Raw genomic sequence first — 25,258 nt, 5'->3', positions numbered from 1 at the left:
GGGACGCCACTAGAAACGGCGAATATGTTGATGTTGTTGGTACTCTGTTTCTTCTTCTGACGTGGAATGAGGAGAACCATCCTTAATCGGATAGTCAACTACATCTACAGACGGCCACTTTAAAAATTCTATATACACGTAACGTACTATTTTAAATTTTCCATAAACGAAAAGCCCATAGATTTTTGGGCCCACCTACAAAGCCTAGCCAAAGTAAAAAGGAACCGACTCAAATCAGAGTGGTAGTAGCAAAAAAGTGGGGGATTGGGACTTTGGAAAGTTAAAAAAAATTGGGATGTAATCCTCGATATCTACAAAAGTAATAGAAAGAGAGATTGGCATGTGGAGCACGAGCTGGCATTAGTAATTTAATCTATTTGACAAACATAAAAATATAGGACTTTGTCGTTTCACAGCAACTTTTCGCGGTTTGTGGCATCATGATGATAATCGTCTGTGCTCTTAATCTTGTTATATACACTGACAGCATAGCTTTTAAATTATATAAATAAAATTAAAAGAAACATTGATACCTTTTCATTTAATAATTAATTTATTTATCAATTTGCGTAAATATAAATAATTCGGTTGACAAAATTTAAAAACTGCATCACCAATGTTAAAACATGTTTCCAATAACATAAACGACAGCTGTGAAGCTCCTGATCAAAGAGAAGATGAAGTTCCATCTAAGCCACTATTCTTCACGATAATCAATATCATATGATGTACCCAAAATAATCAATTTCTTACAATCTTGACAAGTGATTGCCCCGCAGATGTATGAACAAATAAAACACAGGTAAGCCCTACTGTTTTTAAACCCCAATTGTAGACAATGAGTAACTAACAATAATCGATTAATCATATACTTAAATAAACATATATTAATTATTTCTCATTTAACACTGATGTATAATGTCAAAGGCTAAATTGGTGTCATGAGTAAAAGGGACTAGAAACAAATGAAACAAAGAAAGGGATCTACGACTGCAACATTCTCATCTTTATAAACCGATATAATGGAAGCTAAAGAGAAAAAAAAAAAAAAAAAAAAAAGGAGAATAATAGCAATGGTATCCGTCTCATTGCCCTCCGCTGCCATATATGTCTAAGATGGCAACTTCAGCAGCAAAACGAAACAATTAAGTATACAACTTCAATAGGCTACAAAGTCAAATTTAAAACCCAGTTAGTAACCACCTCAAACCAGAAAAACCTGCAAAGCACGATCTATCTCTTACTCCCCTGGCTACAATATGTGTTCTCAAAATTAACTGCCAAAGAATGAACAGCAGCTCTCATGCAGGACAAACATTCCATGTCACTGAAGCAGCTAATCAAACCTTAAGCTAAAGATTCATCTTTATAGCAGTCTATTAAACTCTATCAAATGGGTAACTTCAGCATAATCAAACATCAGCTAAACTATAACTCAAGGAATCGTGATACTTTCACAATTTACACAGATTTCCTTAGACCGATGCCATCTAATGATGTGTGCAGTCAGCAAGAGCTTCTATGGAGTATGCTTCATGTCCTTTTGATCTTCGAAAAGGTTCCAGTCTCAGAGAAATAAGTACTTTGAGTTCCACTGCCAAGCTGATGTGCATGAGCTTGAGGGTTTGTGAGCTCAATCCCCTAAGACATACAGACACCAATCATTAAGCCACACACACACAAGACACACAAACACACAAGAAATAATGCATGTTTGATTCATGTAAAATGAAGTTCAACTTAACTTTTGCCGACCCTCTCTTACTCTCCAAGGAAAATGGAGAAAAGCATCATCAAAAGTTAAAGTTCAATATTTTAAAAGCATCCGAGTTACATCTCAAGATGCAGTCAAATTAGTGAGGTAAATTACATACACATCGCTCAGGCTAAAAGATAAATCATCAAAAATTGATTACATACAACACATTCTACATATAACATATGCCACCTGCTTCAAATTAACCAAAACCCTCCCCTTGTAACAGCAGGTCTCCCACAACCCCACAACTGTTTCCAATTATTGAAGTCAACAAAGTAAAATCACCGACTTAAAGAACTAGTCCCATCTGGATTTCTCTGTAATTTCACCTCCGCTTCAAGCAACTTAAACAGCCTTAACCTGAACTCTTTAACCCCTGTTTTAAGCCCTAAACACTAAACCTTTCTTGCACCTAATAAAAGCCATGCAAGCAAACTTCTCAAACCTTTCCTATGTCAAATGTGCAGTAAAAAAAAAAGAGGCAACAGAATACTGACATCTCTGTCAGTTCATGGTCTAACTAGAAGAAGCTAAATACCTGCACAGGTGTGAATGCCAAACTTGAAGTCAGTCCAGAGGTAGCACCACTGCTTCCGCCATGCTTTTCCTTGAACCTGAAGGAAAGAGAAAATATCACCCAAGAGAACAATGTGCGAGGCTGAGTTTGATAAATGAATACCAAAACTACCCAGCGAAACTAAATGATCAGGGAAAAAACAAATGACTTCCAAACTTGCAGTCTTAAAACAAGAAGAGAAAACAGAACAGCAAAACCTACTTCTTAGCAACTTTTGCCGCAAGTTTGCTCTGACCAACTGATACACGCAGTTTTCCACTCCCAGCCTGACCAAGCATTCCATAGCCTTCACCGAGTCCATCACCTAATATCAAAAAGTACTTAAACAGTAAGAAACTAGTGTGAAATAGATTATTGAATCCTCAAACAAGTTACTAACATATCCACCTCCTAGAAAATGCAACAAGAAACTAACTCCTTGATGGATATGATTCAGAATTAGACACTTGATAAACAGAAAAAATGTAAAAAATTAGGTGAGCATGCATATAAATAATCAGAGCTTGCACATCTATTGAAGACCCACAACTAGCTTTCAGCAATCATAACTACAAATACTATTAAAAATTTTAATTCAGCAATCACAACTACAAATAATATTAAAAATTTTAATCTTCAGAAAATGTAAAAAACAAAATTTTACCTAAGGAGCTCTCCTCAGGTACACCAAATTGCATCCTGTTTGCCAGTTTCCTCATGTCTGTTATAGCATACCTGAAAACAATATATATAATCTCAGACAAGCAAAATGCAAAATGCACAACCAAATGCCTACAACAAGATTAAAAAAAAAAGAATGAGCATGCTAAAGTAAATAAATAAATAACAAAACTACCTCTCCTTCATCTTCCTTAAGCGACGGCCACCTCTCTTTTTCTTAGGTTCAGAATCAGGAACAGGAAGGGGTTTAGGCTGCTTTGCGGGAGGTGGCTCTTGCCACTTTTCAATTTTCTTATGGATCTCATCCTTCAGAGTTCTTCCAGCATTCCCTGATGGATCCCCTCGAGTAGAATCTATTCGTGCCGCAAGTGTTGCTTTTGAAGCCAAGAGACGGCAAGCACGACTTCTCAAAGCCGGGGGTGTAGATTGAAAAATCTCTGTCTGTTCAATATAACCAACACGAAATTGTGACGTTGCAGTAGAAAACCCTGCAAGGGTCTTTTTCTTTGCACCAAGCAGCTGAACGTTACAAGCAGGCATCTTAGCTAACGCTGAAAGACCACCAGCAGTACCCATAAGTTTAGCAGCAACAGCACTCCCAACAATAGTAGAAAGATTTGGTGCAATATATCCCATTCTACTTTCTACAAAATCAAGAACCTTTTTCTTTGCCATGTCTAAAGCAAGAGCACGATCACATGCATCAATAGTTTTTTGAAGAACATCTTCTGGAAGTGGCTTGCCACTAGTAGTCGATGCTGTAACTGAAACAACCATAATGATAGCCGAAGGCAAAAGTCCTTCCAAATCAACCAGGGTTAAATCCATCTCATTGCCAATCTTTTTCACTACACGAGCATAATCAATCGGATGATGTACAAGTGATTCAAGCTCAGGAAACTTCAACCGGTACTTATCACGTATAAAATTATGGATAATAACAATCTCATTCTCAATGTCAACCGATAGTGAATTACAGTCCACAATCAGCTGATACTCAGGATCATCTTCCAATACCATTCCCTGATTTGATATATCAGAACCCTTCTCGAGTGCATCTTCCACTTTCTGCATTATGGTAAAGGGAACTAAGCATGGAAATAGTCAAAGCAAACTTAAGCACAAGAAGATTCAGTAAATCATTTTACACACAAAATCAGAGCTTATCCCTATAACAATAGTATATAAGGCAACCAAGCATGCTAAATATAAGAAATCAATAGCGAAGGTGAAAGGAAAATCAATTGTAAAGACCTGAAACCAACCTGCATTATATCAATGTATCTCTGAGTTTTTTGCAATTTCGAAACGCTGTCCAGCTCATCGTAGTTAAGGGCTTCAATATCGGCCAGGTCACCATCAACATCTTCTTCCATGTTGGTGACATCATCATTTTCTTCCTCCTAAGAGATTGATATGAACATCACTATTAACATTAATTAGAAAATTAAAAAAAGCTGAAATTCACAAAGAAAAAGAGAAGTATAATTCCAACTTACGAGAACATCGGCTTCGTTGTCCGATAATTCATCAAGGTCCGCAAGAAATGAATCAGCAAGAGTTGCCTGTAAATTAACCAGTAAAAGTATAGACATTGAAAAACAATTATCTGATTAAAAAACAGAAAATTCCACAAAAATAAGTAAAGTACTTAGAGAAACTGAGAGGCAGAAAAGGAAGCTATAGAAAGAAGAAAACTAACCATCTCGAGGCTTTGCGAGGAGTCTTCTAGGGTTTAACCCAGGCCAAACGACCACTATTGGAACTTGAAATTTTCCGATTAGCCTGAAGAACTCAGATGAAACCCTAATCGAAGAAAAAACTGCCAAAGCGGAATTTTAGAAAGCGCAATGGAGAGCGAAAACAAATTCTAGTAGAAATTTCATGGCTTCTGCCACTGGTTTTTTTTTTTTTTTTTTGGTTCCCTTACCTGATTTTTGTTTATATACAGTCGCACTGTGTTAGTGACTGGGCCTTTATATGGGCTTGGCTTTGTTTCCTTTTAGTCTATGGCTCAGGCAGTGGGGTTGATTTAACCCAAGAATATGGTGTTTGGGCCGAACCCCATGAGGCTTGATTCTCTTTATCATTGTAAGACCTACCATAACCCAGTTTGAATTTCATGCCAGCAAACTTGAAAATTATATTTTAATTACAATGCCAACAAATAATAGCCGAAAACCAAAAATATCATACAACAATATTTCCCATGCGTACATCTTACAAAAAGATATAAGCAATCTTGAAGCCGTTTATGTGAATTTCATATGTTATTTATTTATTAATATAAAAACAGGGTGAGTAATCGGTTAAATTGACTAAAATATATTTTTAACCAACTTAATTGATTTTTCCATACATTTTAATTAAATCAATCTACTTTCATATATTAATTGAATTAACCAATTAATCGACTAAATTCAATTAATTCGATTTTAACAGACTTAATTGAAATTGTTTTTAAGAAATGGACTTGAATGCACTCAAACCTATTTTGCAAGTTTTTTTTTTATATAAAAAATATAAAAATGTTTCCCATGCGTACATCAAACAAAAAAGATATAAGTAATCTTAAAACCTCTAAGTGGATTTTATTAATATAAAATTAGGGTGAGCAATCAATTAAATTGATCAAAAAATATTATTAACCAACTAAATCTACTTCCCTATATATTTTAACCAAATCGATCAACTCTCTTATTTTAATTGAATTAACCAATTAAATGACTGAATTCGATTAAGTTGTTTTTAACAGATTTAATCGAAATTTTTTTTAAGAAATGGACTTGAATGCACTCAAACCTATTTTTCAAGCCTTTTTTTCCTAAAATATAACAATGTTTCCTATGCATACATCTTATGTTATTTACTAATATAAAACAAGTACTACACAACCAAGACATGGAAAAAATAGAAATAAAAGAAATAAAAAAATTTCATCTAGAAATCTCTAAACTTAATTGTACTTGTTTCTTAAACTTTTTTATTCCAGCATATCAGTTCCATTTGGTGCAAGCAGATATAAGTTTTCAATTTATGGATTATAACCATACCAATTACTCAATTATAGAATTCAACTTAAACTCAAATGCAAGCCTTTAACAAGAGCTTATGTAGACAAAAAAATCAATTTGATAATCGAATTATAATCTCATATTAAGAAAAATTTTATGCATATAATGTAGGAACATAGGACTGAAAGTACCAAAAATTATGAACGACTTCAAAGTATGTATCAATACCACTATCTTTTGATTTTACTTGTCTCAACCGTTGGTGTGTTAAAGATTTTCAAGCAATAAACCTAGAGGATATAATAAAATTCAATGATTGATTGCGTTTAGTATTGACAAAATCAATTCACTAAGTACTTACCAACATATGACAAAAGAATCAAATTCCTATTAAGTTTTTCTGCAGCAAAAAAGTATAAGAAGCAATCTGAGAAATAGTTGGAGAAAGAGGAAAGATTGATTACAAATTGTTTATGTATATTTTCATAAAATTGAAAATTTGTATTTATAACCAAAAATATGTTTTTTTTTACAAACATATCCTATTAAATAAATATCACTCCCCCAACCCGAGGCATAACAGATGCCGCATACTTGTAAAATATAATCCTACAAACTTGCAAAGCTTAAAAATATATATCTTATACAACTAACTAAAGGGAGCTAATATATCTGAAAAAGTAATAATTCATAAAACTTTAATCTGTCAACAGAATTTAAAGGGTCATAATTTGACAATGTTCAGAATTAAGTTTTCGATACTATGAAACTAACATGTTGAGATAAAGGTCCGAATGACTAATTCAAGATAGTTTATAAGCTAGATTACAAAACGTCACTATCTAAAATTCTTACGTGGTTGACCAAATTACAACCTGTGAAAAAAAGAAATGAAAGAAGGAATTAGTATAACGACTCATCAAGTAACTAACATCTTTCTAGCTAGATTAAGCATGCTTAAAACATTTAGGTGAAAATTGTTGATACTCATATAGATATCAGAATAAAATTTTGAGTAATTTCATTCAGAATTATATTATTCCAAAATTCATTTCAAATAACAAAAGTAAATATAATTTCACTTTTGATAACAAAACTGTCATAATTACAAAATTTTTGAATAACAGAACAAAGAATAATTTTACAATAACTTTAGATTTTATTAATCTCTTTTAACATGTTATAACTACACTTAACCCTTGTGGTATAGGTCAGAATCAAAAACTACAATTAACCCCAATAATAAAATATATAAACGAGTAAGGTATTCATTATTTTTGAGGTACTTGACCCCGAAACCATTTAAATACTAAAGTATCCGAACCCTATTCAAACTCAGATAAAATTAAAAAATGCTATCCAAAACTGAACTCTTTTAGAATAGCACTATCCATTAATTATCCAAATTTGTTAATTACCCAATTATACAAAGCAAATTTTTAGTATTCAGTTACTCGTTATATAACCTGAACTTGAAACTCGAAATCCAAATAAAAAATGTTCTACGTTAATTTATATATAATTAACTAACAATTAAAAACTGTTTCACAATTAAAATCAACAACAATACAACATAAAAATAATACAAATGTAGCATCAAACTTCATATTCAACCTTAAACATACAATATAAATACATCATAAATTTCATTTGAATTCCTCTTCTTCCTCAACATCAATTTTGCAAAGTTCACCTTCAATTAAAGATCCTACACAAATTAACATGATGAAAAATTATGTAACTTGAAATATAATAAATATTTTTATAAAACAAATGAAAAAAATGACTAGTATATTATTTACCTTCAATTTCATTTCTCAACCAATTTTGGGTGCACATTAATGCCTCCAAAATTTTTGGATGACAATACTTTAAGTGAGACATTACACGCCCTAGTCATGGACGATGCTAAAGTTACACCTTGAGAGCAAATGAGCCAAATATGAGTTCTTGAATGTATAGTTATTTATTGTGGTTCACAGGGCAAAGAATCCAAGCCTAATTTTGTATCCACCAATTATTATACCAACCACTCAAGTAAACCCCAACTCTACCAAATTCCCAGGTATTGTTTTTTCTTTGTTTGAAAGATTGAAGATTCATTCAATATATACATATATATATATATATGTATATATTTCGATGTAAAAGTATAGTATAAATCACATATTCAAAATTTATGAAATTTTATAGCAAATTTTATCAAAAATTAATTAAAATCTAATTTTGAAAAAATTAAAAAGGAATTTTCTAATTTTTGAAATTTCTAAAATCTAGATGGCCATTTGGCCTACTTTGAACTCTTATAACTCTTAACCCGAATTATTTTCAGTGATAAACTCAAGATCAATTTGAAGTATTCATATCACATTATAACATTAGAATTTGTCTCAATGAAAAATATTACAAAATTCACAAGTTACAGAAATCAAAAGTTTGAAAATTATCATAGACACATCTAAATTTCTAGGTTTTCAGTAGTAAAAACCTAATTTTAAGCCTTCGATTCTCTCAATACAAAAAGCCCTTAATCGAGCCATTGACACCATATTTCATACTACAAAAACCTCTAAAGAATAGACTCAAAACATTACCGAAATGTTAAGTTCCAATGACCTAAAGTTGGATCATTAAATCTGTCAAAATGGGTTTCCAATAAATTTTAAAAATTCATATCTCCCTATTTACTTAACCAAATGAGGCGTTACAAAAACCATTAGAAAGATCTTTTCAAGATCTTTTGTAAATAGTTGATTTTGGTTACTACCGATTCTCTTTAGAGTTGTTTTATAACGTAATGCTATACAAAAACACTACTTCACACAGAACAACTAGAATAAGTGAAGCATTACTTTACACAGAACAACTAGAACAAGTGAAATAACTACGTCACATAGATAGCAGTGAAAGTCACCCAAAATAAGTAGCAGGGTTCATGTGTTACTTTCACCTTAGGATGTTTAGAAGAGTTTGGTTTAGTGGCTTAGATATGGAAGTAGTTAAGAGGTTTTCTTCTTAACATTTTTCTGATGTACAAGTATTTCTCCATCTTACCTTGTTCTTTTATACTTTCCAAGTACAAGTATTTCTTCCTCTTACCTTGTTCTCTTGTACCTATTCATGTACACTTTTTTCTACTGTACTTGTTCACATACATCTTTTTCTCTTAACATGTTCTTATATAACTTTTCATGTATAACTCTTCTCTATTACCTTATACTCAAGAACAAGTTTTATTTCATTTAATTACTTCAACAGTCACATAATGAGTGTTTAACCTTTATTCATCATATATAATAAAATCACCATTTTAATATCCACATAATTTGTTACAATAACGATTACTCACATTAAATCTTTTCATAATAATGTCATTCATACACGCATTAAAGTTTATTCTTGAGTAACCGTCACTTTTAGAATTATATATAGAGCCTTCAAAATTCATTTAAAAGACTTTTTTAGAGCTAGAACATTCTCACCCAAAGCTTCTCTATCTAACTTCTCTCTCTAATTCTCTTATACTCTCTAATTCTCAACCTATTCTTTTCCTCTTGCCATGACATTCAATACTTCAGAAATTGCTTCGATCTTCCTCTCTACACCTCTGATGTATCCTTTTATTTGTTTGCAACACTTCCTCTTTTTATCACAAGAATCTTTTACACCTCTCTACTAGTACCCATCATGCTATCGGAAAGTCATTGAAACAATACTAACTTTGAACAGAAATTGAAAACCACAAAATAACTTAAGACTTTTGTGCTCAAACTGTAAAGCCCGACCTTATAAAATCCTTGTCATGACATACATGTGATGGATAGCATGTTTGCATGCTATGAGAGTCCCGAAGAATTTACAAAAGTCGGTATTGTACATAGAGGTATAACAAAGTTGATTTAAGCCTCGAACTAGATCAAATAGAGATTTTAGGGTGAAATTGAAAATTTTAAAGTCCTAGAATGACTTAGAATGGTGATTCGGGATTCGAGGATCAATTTGGAGTCAAACCGAAAATTTCACTATCCAAGGGTTTCACTATCCAAGGGTAAAATGGTAATTTTGCCACTCGAGGACAAGATGAGAATTTTTTTTTGCAAGATTTTGATCATATTTGACTTATTGGAGTATGATTTGAGGTTGAGAAGTGAAAATTTGTAATCCCGATATTTTTCGGAGCATAGGGGTAAAATGGTAATTTTGCCACCTTATGGGCAAAACAGTAATTTTCCACCACCAGGACACTTGTCTAGCACATGGATTTTACCCAATATTATTGACCCGGGACTGATAAATTGAATCTCATTCTCAGTTATTGAGGTAATTTAGGTATAATTGGAGTGTAGAAAGTGAAAGAAATTGATTTGGAGTTAAATTGGAGGTTTTAGCCAATTACACCGAGAATAGTGCGAATTAGGTCGAATATCGTATTTAAACGGCTATTTGGACATTTTGCATCACATTTCGTACATTCATATAGATTTATAGAGCCTGAAATAGTTTATGATAAATTGACACAATTTATTGAAATTCGTGTCACGTATGATGTATAGATGGTGAGCCCTCTAACCAAGGTAAAGAGATTGTGCCCGAAGACCGAGAATAGGAGTATATCGAACTTCTAGTACTGTGAGTAACCTTACTATCATTTTAATTATCTAAAGTATGTTTTTAATCGGTTCTGGTGAAATTTTATGAAAATGAGTTTAAATGGTAAATCTTTGTGTTTTACAAACAAAATGTGTTTACATGAAAAGATTTTATAAATTGTCTTGAAACGAAATAACGATTTTAAAAATAAAGTAATTGAAGTCCACTGGTATGTTGTAAATTTTATGATTGAAAATTGATGGCTTATGTTATATTGTTATTGTGTTGGCATGACTGGCTAGGCTGTGTTTTATGAATTGTATGAATTGTTTAATTTTACCCTTGCAGGCTGGGTAGTAAAATATTAGCCCTGTTATGCTGTCAAAATTTTATTGTATGGTGGGTTTAGCTTGTTGTAGTAGGCGGGTTTTTGTGGACTAGCCTATTAGAGGGCACGGTAAACCCCGTTATATTTTACCTCAGTTGGAGAGGCAAGTAGGGTAACTCCCGAGGTATAACTTTTAGAGTTCACTTCACGCCAAACCACCATGTGAGGGGGAACTCGGCCAACGCCAAGGAACGACTATGTTTTCAAAATAAAACATGACTTTCTAATAGCTTTGGCGGACTCAGTTGGGATAGCCCTCGGTCAAGGTATTCCAGATAACTGAGTATGATAATAATTTTTGGCATGAGCCAAGCTTTTAAGAAATCATAAGCCATACTGATTACTTGATTTAAATAAATTGATTTCATTTGGTTGAAATAAGTTGAAAAGTGATAAATTACAGTTTGATGAAATGTTTTATTAGTCTCATTTTACTTGCCTTTAGATATTTTAAATGATATTTGTTTACTCACTAGGGTTTTATAATCTCACCACCCTCATTTCTACCCATTTCAAGCTTAGAATAGATTGTAGATAACTGATATCGGCGAGGACTACAGTTGGTCTTGCCACATCCAAAAACTATAGGTTCATTTCTTTTGATACTTTTAGTCATTCGTGGGCCCACGTGTCACTATAAATTAAATTTTATACTTTGGTTATCTGTATTACAGCATGTATGAATTTATTTTACTTTTACACTGTAAAAATTATTTACACAGTGTTCTAAAAATATTATTTTATTAAAAAATTAAATATTTTATTATATATTTTTATTTTATTTTAATAGTCATAATTTCATTTTAAATGAATGTTTTAGACATCCAAAATTATTTTTGATTATGAAATATGTGTTTTCCACTTATATACTACATTTTTAACTGATTTTGAGATTTTTGAAAAAAATGACCAAAATACCCCTGTGAGACGAAAATTATTATTTTATTTGCTTTAAGTTGGAAACAGCTTAAAAATCTTTTAGAACACGATATTCAGCAACGGTTACTCACAGGGAAAATGAGAAGCTGATATTAAAGCCTTGCTGGGTTTCGGTTGAAATTCTGGGTAATGAGTATCGATCGGAACGTCGCAACGGTTGTCACGGGCTCGAGGGGAGTACCGGGTCATGACAATTAGATTGGTATCATAGCTTTTGGTTTTAAAGATCAAAGCCTTTGGTTTTAAAGATCATAGTACAAAGCTTTTTGTTTTAAAGTTGTTTTAAAAACTATAGTGTCAATGTGGCCCAAATTAAGTTAAGTCAGGGTAGGTCTAATAGAATACGTGCATCTGCATATAGAATTTGGAGTTGTTTAGACTCGTTCTGTTTCTTCTTATAGATCTTATGGGAGCTATAGGAACTTCTGTTCCCAGTAATCCACTTCCTTGTTAATGTCATGCAAAGATCATAAGTAGGGCCGTTGTCCGGGTTTAAGATGCCACCCGTGACACGAGCCAGTGTTGGAGATATCTTAAAACGAATGCTCCTAATGAAAGATTAATGAAATGATATATCCCTCCGATTATGGATGGAGAAATTTGGAGTTGAACTAATAGGCCGTGATAATTTACTCATTTGGTGGAGTTATAAGTGAACTCATGGTTGTCAATTGGAAAAAGATTTGGGGGCTATGGATTGTATTGGGGTTAATATAAAGGAGCACGTGTGATAATGGTAATAAGGGGCACAATTTGGATAGAATGAATAGTGATGGTTGTAATTCACTTGGAGTGTATAAATTAAGTATTGAGGTAAGAGTAAATTCATACTTATGTGCATGAAGATAAGAACACTATGTTAATTGAGCATGTTATGCCCATATAAAAGTGGTGTTGAGATTTTGAAATATTTATATGTGAATATGTGTGGAATAGGTATAGCAGCTTAGAGGGAACTGGTGTTTATTTCAATTAAGCGATTGCGAGATTTCAAGAATTGATTGGACCTATTATAGTTCATGGATATAAGCATGTGAATTAACTTGAGAGTGAGTATCAATGATTTCTATAATTGATGTGTGGTCATGAAGTAAAAAGTTAGTAAACAAATCTGCTCTAAGGATGAGCTTGAACTTTGCTATGCATAGCAAAGGGGGAGCCAAGGGATTAAAGGACTAGATGTGGAATTGGCAGCTTGAGGTTAAATGACTTGAAAATGTCAAATCTAGTTTAAGTGCCATATGAAGTTCTATAATTGAGACTAATATACGAATTACTTGAAAGATCAATTTAAAAGTTTATTCGGTTCAAAGTGTGGTCTATGATACGAATGATCAATCTTGAAGGTGATCTCCCAAGAGTAAGGAATTTAGAAAATGTTAATGTTTGGATATACTTTAAGAGAGAGAACTTCTGTATCCTAAGTTTAGGACAACTTTGATCTTATGATCGCAAAGGCAAGGTGTGATAACTAAGTAAATTATTCACTTAATAAATGTGATTGGTTATTGATGAATAAAGTCAAGATCTTCATATTTAGTGATGTGTAATTTGATAATTATGTATTTAAGAGTTATTTGGAGACAATTCCTTCATCAAATTTGCACTAAATGCTATGATAAAGGCATATCAATGTTAATATGGAAAAGGTGAAATTTGAAATTTCAGTTGCAGCTACAAAATTTGAAAGGATATAAGTGACGCTTATAATGGATTTTTGATTCTATGAGGATTGTGAATATAAGTGTAAAGAAAGATGAAGGTATGAGATATCGATGAGGAATATCAATGTTAAGTGATGAAGTATGAATCACGGATTACAAGTGTTATAGGATGAGATGAATTTGAAAATATTGACTCTATCTATTATATGTGATGAGCACAAGAAGATATAAATGGTCATGGAAATTGTGACGTAAGCTTGGAGGGAAACCAAACGGTTGAGAATGATTAGTGTAGTAACCTTAAATATAGATGAATAACATTGATTAAGTAAACTCCAACAGCCACCATGCCGCGGTGCTAAGAACACTTCATGTCTAGGATGCATGAATAAAATGAGACAGATGTGAAGTTGAACTTACAAGTTGACCTAAAGTCATTGAACTTGATTCTAAGTTTTGTTAACTGGAGTTTTAAGGTTTTGGAAGATATCGATATGAATGAGTTAAAGCTGAAATGGTTAAAGGCGTTCCCTTCAGGGGAGAAAAAAAGGTCTGGAGTTTGAAACTTAGCGAAAAGGTCCTGCAGGGCCTATCTTGTGGCCCTTAGGCGCGACGGAAACGAGTAAGTCAAATGATGGGGACCCAGACATAACAATACCTTGGAGTGGGCCCCGAAGAGGATGCCACATAAATGGCTAAGTTACGGGTTAAGTGATCACATGTTGTGAGACATAAGTTTAAGATAGATATCCCCAAGGAAATACCCAAGAGAAGTTCTGCCGTGGATCTTGTAAAAGTAAGCACTAAGTTATGTGATTAAAAAAAGGAAGCTATAAGCTGAGAGTAATATTAGTATTAATATTGAAAAATACTTGAGGAGAATCTAGTTTTAAGTCTTGCAATTTCAAGTACAATTTGTAAATTGGTTAAGGAAGAATGATGTTATATTCGTATGAAAGAGTGGAACTTTATTAAAGGAAGCGTATGGAAAAGCTTAAGAGAATATATTAGTTTGGCTTACTAAAAAAGGTCAAAAGTTGGATGGCCATGAGTGGCTTGTAAGTAAACTAGGAATGTATAGGTAAGTGTGTAAGGGAGCTATGATCGATAGATAAGGGTAGAACTTTAATGATGAGACAGTGTTCGCTGCGTTAGACCTTGAACTATAAAATATGGATATGTATCCACCTTATGAATACTCTGATGTGATAAATTTGAAAGACTTTTCACAATGAGAGAACATTAAAGCTTAAGGAGCAAATAACTATACAGTCAAGTTAGACTCATGATTGACATGTCATATAAATATTAAGTATACTTGGAAATACTTGTTTGAAGCAATGATTATCCTACTGTTTTATGGAGCCGATGAGGTTCTGGTCTCAACAAAATTGTAGACGCAAAACATAAATTATGAAATGTACTTCCCCACAAGTTTCAATTTATTTTTAAGTAATTATCAAGGCAAAGTATTTGATAATGGTAGGCAAAGGTTGAATTGTGTTTCGAATATTTAGAAAATGAGGATGATACGGTTTGATTAAATGACACTATTATGTATAAGGGAATAGAAATACGCTACGGGAACTGTAAAGATCTACTTAAAAAAAAAAGAAATGATGATTCGAAAATTCAAGTACTCATGTACAAGTAAGGGTTTGGTGATGAGATATGACATAGGGTTGAATTACTCCAATTTGAACTTTGACTATAAAAATTTGATTTATATAATACGTGTTGTTTGGGGATAATGCCAACTAATGGTTAACTCTCATACGATAATGGAATATGTGCAATCGACTTCATGTAATCGAAAGTGTGAAAATTTACCTTGATTAGCATAGCTCATGCCTCAAAATGGATGATTATGGATTTAATCTTCCTAGGTAAAAAGGGCCAAAGGAAGTTGATATCAGAAATATCTTGATAATGATACTTTGATTTTAAAGTGTACTTGAGGGGAGATAAATGTTTATTTTCATCTTCAGATTGATAAACTAATGAGGCCATGAGATCTAGTGTTTGGAGAAAAATTTGAGGAATCACAAGTTGAATATGTTTGTAGGTGACGTATAACTAACCAGTTGGTTATGACCTAGGAATTTAAGGATTGATTAAGTCCATAAGGGTACATCCAAAAGTATGTTTATTTGTTTAAATGTATTGTGAAAATAGTTGAGATCTACTTAATAAATACTTGATCATAAAAATATAAGAGTTTCTTTTTGAGAATATGGTTACTAATGGTTACCAAATTTAAATTATCTGTGATGCTAAATATATATATGCATAAATAAAGAGTGTTTGATCTTATGTATTATGAAATGTTTGAATAGGAATTGTAGTGCACACCCCTTTAGTAGAAAAATTGATTTGGAAGCAATTATAATATGGAAAAAGTATTCTAAAGTGGGAATTATTGATTGTTGACAAGTGATAAAGGTAACGTAACAATAAGAAATCCCATTAGAGGCTGAGTTGCATGGATATAAGAGACTTTGAGAGATAGTTAAGGAAATGGTATCAAGGAAATGTAATCTATAACGCGGTTAAGCCGTACATGATAGACTAATATGATTAAGAAGATTGAAGCTACATAAATGTGAGGTAAACATAAATATGAGGATATGTACAGGAATGAATAAGAGCATCCCAATGGTTCAAGTATTGTGGATGAATGCTCGAATGGAAGAGATGACATGGGAAGTTGAACATCAGATAAGAAGATAATACCCCACATTTTCTTTGAGTTCAGTAAATAAAATTTTGAGATCAAAATTTTATTTTAAGAGGGGTAGTGCTGTAAAGCCCGACCTTATAAAATCCTTGTCATGACATACATGTGATAGATAGCATGTTTGCATGCTAAGAGAGTCCCGAAGAATTTACAAAAGTCGGTATTGTACGTAGAGGTACAACAAAGTTGATTTAAGCCTCGAACTAGATCAAATAGAGATTTTAGGGTGAAATTGAAAATTTTAGAGTCCTAGAATGACTTAGAATGGTGATTCGGGGTTCGAGGATCAATTTGGAGTCAAACCGAAAATTTCACTATCTAGGGCCAAAATGGTAATTTTGCCACTCGAGGACAAGATGGGAATTTTTTTTTTGAAAGATTTTGATCATATTTGACTTATTGGAGTATGATTTGAGGTTGAGAAGTGAAAGTTTGTATTCTCGGTATTTTTCAGAGCATAGGGGTAAAATGGTAATTTTACCACCTTATGAGCAAAACAGTAATTTTCCACCACCAGGACACTTGTCCAGCACATGGATTTTACCCAATATTATCATGGATAATTGAAGAAATTTATATGGTGGAGAGAGAAAGCTTAATAGTTAAGAAATAAAAAATGGACCAATGAAATGGTGACACATGGCATATTTATAACCATTAAATATTTGGCTTATAAATTAACACAAATCAGCTCATTTTCTCTTCATATGGCCAGCCAAACTAAGAGCAAAGGAAGAACAAAGAGAGAAAAGAAAAATAAGAACCCTAGGTGGGAAAATTCAAAGGAAAATTGGTGGATTTCAAGGAATCAAGCAATCAAAGGTAAAATTTCTTGATTTTGACTTGTGATCTACCTTTCCCATGCATTTCTCCTTATTTTCCATGGTTAGATTTCATGTTTTCATGGTGAATTCATGGCTGGTCAAAATGGGTATGGAGAGAGAAAGATGTTAGATTGATTTGATTTTAAGTTATGTTAGTATTTTTAGTTAGTTTAGCATATTTAGAAACAAAACAACAAGAAAAGAATTCATTTTCCCCATCAACCATCAATGGTCGAATTTCCTAGAGAGGATATTGTGGCTAAAATTGATGATATTTCATGATATTTTGGTGATATTTGATGTTTGGTGAGGCTAGAAATTAAATGGGAAATTTTGGTGTGAAAATTTAAATTTTTACCTAATGTATAGACATGTGTGATTATTAACCCGGGACTGATAAATTGAATCTCATTCTCAGTCATTGAGGTAATTTAGGTATAATTGGAGTGTAGAAAGTGAAAGAAATTGATTTGGAGTTAAATTGAAGGTTTTAGCCAATTACATCGAGAATAGTGCGAATTAGGTCGATTACCTTATTTAAACGGCTATTTGGACATTTTGCATCACATTTCGTGCATTCATATAGATTTATAAAACCTGAAATAGTTTATGATAAATTTACATAATTTATTAAAATTCGTGTCACGTATGATGTATAGGTGGTGAGCCCTCTAACAAGGGTAAAGAAATTGTGCTCGAAGATCGAGAATAGGAGTATATCGAACTCCTAGTACTATGAGTAACCTTACTATCATTTTAATTATCTAAAGTATGTTTTTAATCGGTTTTGGTGAAATTTTATGAAAATGAGTTTAAATGGTAAATCTTTGTATTTTACAAACAAAATGTGTTTACATGAAAAGATTTTATCAATTATCTTGAAACGAAATAACAATTTTGAAAATAGAGTAATTGGAGATCACTAGTATGTTGTAAATTTTATGATTGAAAATTGATGACTTATGTTATATTGTTATTGTGTTGGCATGACTAGTTGGGCTGTGTTTTATGAATTGTATGACTTGTTTAATTTTACCCTTGCAGGCTGGGTAGTAAAATATTAGCCCTATCATGCTGTTAAAATTTTATTGTATGGTGGGTTTAGCTTACTACAGTAGGTGGGTTTTTGTGGACTAGCCTATTAGAGAGGCACGGTAAACCCCATTATATTTTATCTCGGTTGGAGAGACGAGTAGGGTAACTCCCGAGGTATAACTTTTAGAGTTCACTTCATGCCAAACTACCACGTGAGGGGGAACTCGGCCAACGCCAAGGAACGACTATATTTTCAAAATAAAACATGACTTTCTAATAGCTTTGGCGGACTCAGTTGGGATAGCCCTCGACCAAGGTATTCCAAATAACTGAGTATAATAATAATTTTTGGCATGGGCCAAGCTTTTAAGAAATTCATAAGCCATACTGATTACTTGATTTAAATAAATTGATTTCATTTGGTTGAAATAAGTTGAAAAGTGATAAATTAAAGTTTGATGAAATGTTTTAATAGTCTCATTTTACTCGCCTTTAGATATTTTAAATGATATTTGTTTACTCACTAAGATTTTATAATCTCACCACCCTCATTTCCACCCATTTCAGGCTCAGAATAGATTATAGATAACTGATATCGACGAGGACTACAGTTGGACTTGCCACATTCAAAAACTGTAGGTTCATTTTTTTTTTATACTTTTAGGCATTCGTGGGCCCACGTGTCACTGTAAATTAAATTTTATACTTTGGTTATCTGTATTACAGCATGTATGAATTTATTTTGCTTTTACGCTGTAAAAATTATTTACACAGTGTTCTAAAAATATTATTTTATTAGAAAATTGAATATTTTATTCTATATTTTTATTTTATTCTAATAGTCATAATTTCATTTTAAATGAATGTTTTAGACATCCAAAATTATTTTTGATTATGAAATATGTGTTTTCCACTTATATACTACATTTTTAACTGATTTTGAGATTTTTGGAAAAAATGACCAAAATACCACTGTGAGACAGAAATTATTATTTTATTTGTTTTAAGTTGGAAACAGCTTAAAATCTTTTAGAACACGATATTCAGCAACGATTACTCACAGGGAAAATGAGAAGCTGATATTAAAGCCTTGCGGGGTTCCGGTTGACATTCTGGGTAATGAGTGTCGATCGGGACGTCGCGACGGTTGTCACGGGCTCGATGGGAGTACCGGGTCGTGACACAAACTATGAAAAGTACAATATTCTCATCATTTAAAATCTAATCATACCTTAATCAGCACTTGTCAAACCTTGTTCTATAAAATAATTACAACGTCATTTACATGCTCAATAGAATGTTTGCATATTTAGTAAGTTCAAGAAATCGTTAAAAGACGATATTGCCCCTAATGGTACCATTAAGTCGATTAAGCCTTGAACTACTTCAAATTGGAATTTTAAGGTGAAATTAAGAGTTTCACAGTCCAAGAATGATTTAAAATGGTGATTTGGAGTTCGATGGTCAATTTGGAGTCAAACCAAAATTTTCACTATCTAGGGATAAAATGGTCATTTGCCACATGGGGACAAAATGAGAATTTTTAGAAAAGATTTTTTGGCCCCATTTGACTTATTGGAGTATGATTTGAGGTTTAGAAGTAAAAAATTTTAATTTCGGTATAATTTGGAGTATAGGGGCGAAATGATAATTTTGCCACCCCAAGGCCAAATCGGTAAATTTTCACCCCCGACACTTGTCAAGACTAAGGGGTTTTATTTATCATGGAAATGGATAAACATGAGAAATGTGTGGTGGAGAATTAAAGAATTAAAAGTCAAATATTTAAAATTTGAACCAACAAGGAAAGGTCATGTGTCATGCTTTTATTATTTTGTTATTTCTTTATAAAAAGGTAAAAAATCAGCCCATTTCTCCATTAGTGATCAGCCAAACCAGAAGAGAAGAGAAACTAAGGAAGAACAAACCCTAGGTGGGAAAAATCAAAGAGAAAGTGTTGAAATTCAAGGATTTGATCATGTAAAGGTAAAATTTCTTTGATTTTGCTAGTGATTTATCTTACCCATGCATTTTTCCTTAATTTTCATGGTTAAATTACATGTTTTCATAATGAATTCATGACTGGTCAAAATGGGTAAGGAGAGAGAGAGATGTTGGATTGAATTGATTTTAAGATATGTTAGTGTTTTTAGTTAGTTTAGCATATTTAGAAGCAAAACAATAAGAAAAAAATTCATTTTTCCCATGAATCTTCATTGGCCGAATCTTCCTTGATGTGTGTGGGTGATGGATTGTTATTATTTCAAGAGAAATGGCTTAGAAAATGATGAATAATGATGAGAAAATTAAGTAGGAAAAATCACGGTATTAGTGCACAGTAATGGCTGAATTTTTTCATGAAGAAATGGGAAGGTTTTGATGCTGAAATTGGTGTTATTTGACTAATGTTTGGTGAATTGAGGTATTAGAAATGAAATGGAGCAATTTGGAGCCAAATCGGACACAATTGTCATTTAATCGGGTAATAGGTCAAATTAGGTCAGCACCGCATTTAAGCAGTAGTCAGATAAGTTGCATATCATATTATGCATATACACCGAGCCTGAATTGATTTTATAATGATCAAGCATTAATGTGGTGAATTATGTATTGTACATTGTGGCTAGGTGGTGAGTAAATTACACTGGTAAAAGTACAGAGATTGTGCTTGAAGACTGGGATTAGGAGTACATCGACTCCTAGAACTGTGAGTAAACTTATTATCATCTTAATTATCTAGAGTACTTTTATACAATTGTGTGATTTTATAGAAAATGGGTTTAAATGGTAAATTGCTACGTTTTAGGAGAAATTATGATTTTATAAAATGATTTTATAAATTTTCTAGAAAATTGAATACTGGTTTTGAAAATAGAGTAATTGGAGACTGCCTGCTTGTGTTATAAATTGTGTTTTAAATTATATGGCTTATAGCAATAGGTGAGCATGAATGGCAAAGTCGGTATTTGTATCAAAATTATATATACTATGTATTCAGCCTTGAGAGATTAGATTGCGATAAATTACTATGTCATGCAGATAAGGATTTTATAAATCATGTGGTAGATAAAATAATCTATAGTCACTATAGTGGTGGGGGTTTCCGTGGACTGCCTATGAGAGGGGTACGGTAACTCAGTTATATATTTACCTACGAGGGGAGATGTTGGATGAAGTATCTCCTAAGATAAAGATTTGAATGCACTTCAGGTGGACCACCGCGTGAGAGTGAGACTCAGCCAACGCCAAGGAATGGCTATGTGTCAGATGCGAAAACATGTTTATGGGTATGGGACATTTAACAGTCTTGGCGGTCTCAGTGGGATACCTTGACGAAGGTACCTGTGAGAATGATTTTGGCAGGAGTCAAGTTTTGTGAGATATATAAGCCATGTTGATTAATTGAGTAAACTGAATATTCATGTTATGAAACATATATTGGAAAAGAATATTTTAATTCGTCTCTATTTACTCGTCTTTAGATAGTTTAGATGGTGTCTGTTTACTCACTGGGATTTTATAATCTCACCACCCTCATTTCCTCACATTTCAGGCTCAGGAAATTCCATAGTTAGCTGACTTTGACAAGGACCTTCATTTGGACTTGAATCAGCAAAAGCTGTAGGTTTTCAGCTTCCGATGCATTTTTGTTAGTTGGGGGCCCATGTGTCACTGTAAAAGTAATTTTATACTTCAGTTATCTTATTTAAAGTATGTATGAACATATTTAGCTTTTACACCATATTTTTTACGGGTTTCAATTTTTTCAAAAAAAAATAACGAAAATATCCCGGTGAGCCAAAAAATAATATTTTATTATTTTGATTTGAAAACGGCTTATGATTTCTTGAAATACGAGATTTAATAACTGTCGCTCACCGGGGAGATGCGAAGCTGATGCTAAGCTTTGCGGGGTTTCGATCGGCATTCGGGGTAATGAGTGCCTATGGGGACGTCACGGCGGTTGTCATGGGCCCGATGAAAGTTTCGAGTCGTGATAGCACTTCCCTGAGTATATTTCCATTTTCTTTATCTTTCTTCTTCTTCTCTAAGACTAACTTGTTCTGATTGCCTTTCTTTTAAGCCTAATGATATAAAACTAACGTTAAAAATAAAACTACCCTATTTTGCTAAAAAGTTCCTTTTTCTATTCTCTCTTTATTAATAAACCCTAAAGTCATAATTGCAATTATAAAAAATAAAATGATATTTTATGTATTTATTTTTATAAAGACTATAACTTAGTAAATATAAATGTTTTTATAACATAATTCAATAAGTATAATATTTTTAAGGGGTATTAAAATAAATATAATTTTTTGAACAAACAAAATTGTTTAAACAGACATAACTGTATGAATAAACATAACTGTTCAAAAGACTTTGCTCTTTTCTTCTTTTTTTTCAATATAGGATTTTGGCTCATACTATTAAAATGTCTAATAATCTCCCATTATTTTGAAAATAATCTAAATTTTTTAAAATCTTGAAAATCAACTGTATAAACGAAGGTATCATTTGATTAAATCTTCACTTAGTGAAAATTGCATGGTAAACTATGCTTTGAACTAAATATTTCATTTGACACATAATGAATGCATAGTATCCGATGATACTTTTAGGATCATTGGTGATCTACATCCTCTTTTCATGAGTGCTATTAAAGCTAACTCTTGACCTCTTAGAAACAGCTACACTTTTACACTCAATATGTAAATCTAAAAAAAAAAATGCTCTCGTAACTAAAACACTCTAACTATACAAGTACTTAAGAGTATATTACTCATATTTTTCATATCAATACAAGTACCTAGTACTTAAGATGGGATATTATATTTCATATTCATAATGCTAACAACCACATTCAGATTATGTACTTTGTTTCTTCAAATTCAAGATTTGAAATTATACCAAGCATTGAGCCAATGATCCACCATAGATGGCTTTAATTTATGAACTTGAGCCCCATCCCTTTTAAGGTTTTATTTACAATACCTCTAGCAAGACTTTTTGTCAAAAAAATTGCCAAGTTTTCACATGACTTCACAAACATTATAGTAGTCACTTCATCTAAATTAATTGTTGGATCTCAACCCAACATGTCTAGACTTTCTGTTATACACTTGGTTATATTGTCACAGGCGTGGAACTTTAGCTAAGATCCATGTAGCACTTAACCCCCGTGTGTGAAGGCTAAGTAAACCTAACTATAAAAGTAATGCGAAAAAGTGAACTAAAGAAGAAGTTATGTGAGAAATAAAGTATATTATTCCCCATGGTCTAATAGACTTATGCTAACTATTGGTTTGTTTTTCCCTTATGCTTACAATGAAATTAAAAATGGTTATTTATAGTAATAATAACTTACTAAGCCTAAACCTACTTGTAATGCAAGTAAAATAAATAACATAAAAAAATAGCTTAATCCTAGACTTACTTGTAGTGCAAGTAAAGCAAAGAACAAGTAAGGAAACATAAATAAGAAAAATGCATATTCTTATTAGAATACGTTTAATCTAACCCTAAACTACTTTAGTTGCCATTCTCTAGCAACATTACACAAAAAATCCAACCCTAGTAAACAACCCGTATGTGCGTGGCCCACAATTGTATGGGCCTTATGTGCCAAGCCCGTTAATCCACACCGTTCCACACAGCCCATCAATTTGTTCCTCGTGCAGCCCAATCTTGATAGCGTCTTGTGCACATGGCAACCCCCATACACTGCTAGCTCGATGATTGCTTAGGTTGAACTTGTCACAGATTTGCAAGCCATGACAATACGCCCTTGCTAGAGTTGCTTTACTATCACAATGAATAGAAATTGAAAAAATTGGTGCAAGCCACAAAGACAGACCATATAGTAAGTTTTGTAGCCATTTGACTTCTTTGGTGACAACAATCATGCAATAAATTTGACCACCATGGTGGAATCCATTGTACATTTTTGTTTCTTAAAATCTCAAGAAATAAAATCCCCACGATGCATAAAGATCCATCCACTTGTAGAAATATGATCATCCATACTTGTAATCCAACAAGCATGCAAATATCGTTCTAATATTGATAGGTATCCATTATAACAAAGATCATAATTGATTGTTATCTTTAACTACCTAAATCTCTATTTACGACTTGTTAATACAAGTTATTTGGATTCCTTATGTACCTATTAATTTTCTAACAACAAATGCTATATACGATCTTGTACACGTTATTGCATACGTTAAACAACCAATTATTTTTACATATTACAAGTAATTTACCATCCCACCACCATTAGGCATAAATTTTATTTGAAGATCTATAGATATAGATATTGAATATAATAAATAAGATCAAACTTGTTAAGTTCTTTTTTATATGAAATTGTGACAAAGTTAGATCATTTTTTATCTTGAAATATTTTAATTCTTAAAATAACATCCACTGCACTCATATTATTCTTTGCAAAATTATTTGATAAAAGTTTCTTTGTCTCTTCAATTTGTGCCAAATATTAGCATGTTATCTACATATAAGAAAATTATAACTCTTTTACCACTTTGAAATTTGCTATATATGCACTTATCAAACTCATTTATTTTATAGCAATTGGCTAAAATCGTTTTGTCAATTTTTTTTATGTTATTGTTTTGGTGCTTGTATAAGTCTATATAATGGTTTTACAAGTTTAGAAACCTTATGCTTCTGCCTCGAAACAATGAACCAACTGTTGCACGTACCTCTTTTAATACATTGTTTAAAAACGTTATCTTTCCATTTTACATGGTGAATTACCAATTATAAATTGATGCAAGTGAAATTAAAAATCTAATTGTAGCAATTCTAAATACTAAAACATGAATATTAAAACAGTCAATTTTTTGCTTTTATTTAATCTTTCGTTACCACCTACTTTAAACTTGTCAATGGTTCGATCACCTTTTTTTTTTAATAAAATAAACTATGCCTAGCAAACCACTATAAATAAAATATCAAATATTTAACATTTTTATTGCATAGCAAACCATCTACAAATTATTCTTAGTAAATAAAATTGTGTCAAAATATTATCAACTAAAAACTAAC

General features: G+C 32.3%; 1 protein-coding gene across 1 annotated transcript; it reads right to left on the bottom strand.

The window, feature by feature from the left end:
* Window positions 1–1,347: 1,347 nt before the first annotated feature.
* LOC18609397 (U4/U6 small nuclear ribonucleoprotein Prp31 homolog) lies at window positions 1,348–4,895 on the bottom strand. The gene is given in 9 exon segments (XM_007044486.3): window positions 1,348–1,577; window positions 1,579–1,641; window positions 2,298–2,373; window positions 2,538–2,640; window positions 2,980–3,050; window positions 3,172–4,064; window positions 4,262–4,399; window positions 4,496–4,561; window positions 4,699–4,895. Coding segments are annotated over 9 exon segments (1,500 nt in total). The 5' UTR covers window positions 4,702–4,895; the 3' UTR covers window positions 1,348–1,490.
* Window positions 4,896–25,258: the final 20,363 nt, after the last annotated feature.

Source organism: Theobroma cacao, chromosome 2 (assembly GCF_053813885.1).
Source record: "Theobroma cacao isolate CCN51 chromosome 2, ASM5381388v1, whole genome shotgun sequence".
Taxonomy (NCBI): Eukaryota; Viridiplantae; Streptophyta; class Magnoliopsida; order Malvales; family Malvaceae; genus Theobroma; species Theobroma cacao.
This window is presented reverse-complemented; position numbering and strand designations above follow the sequence as displayed.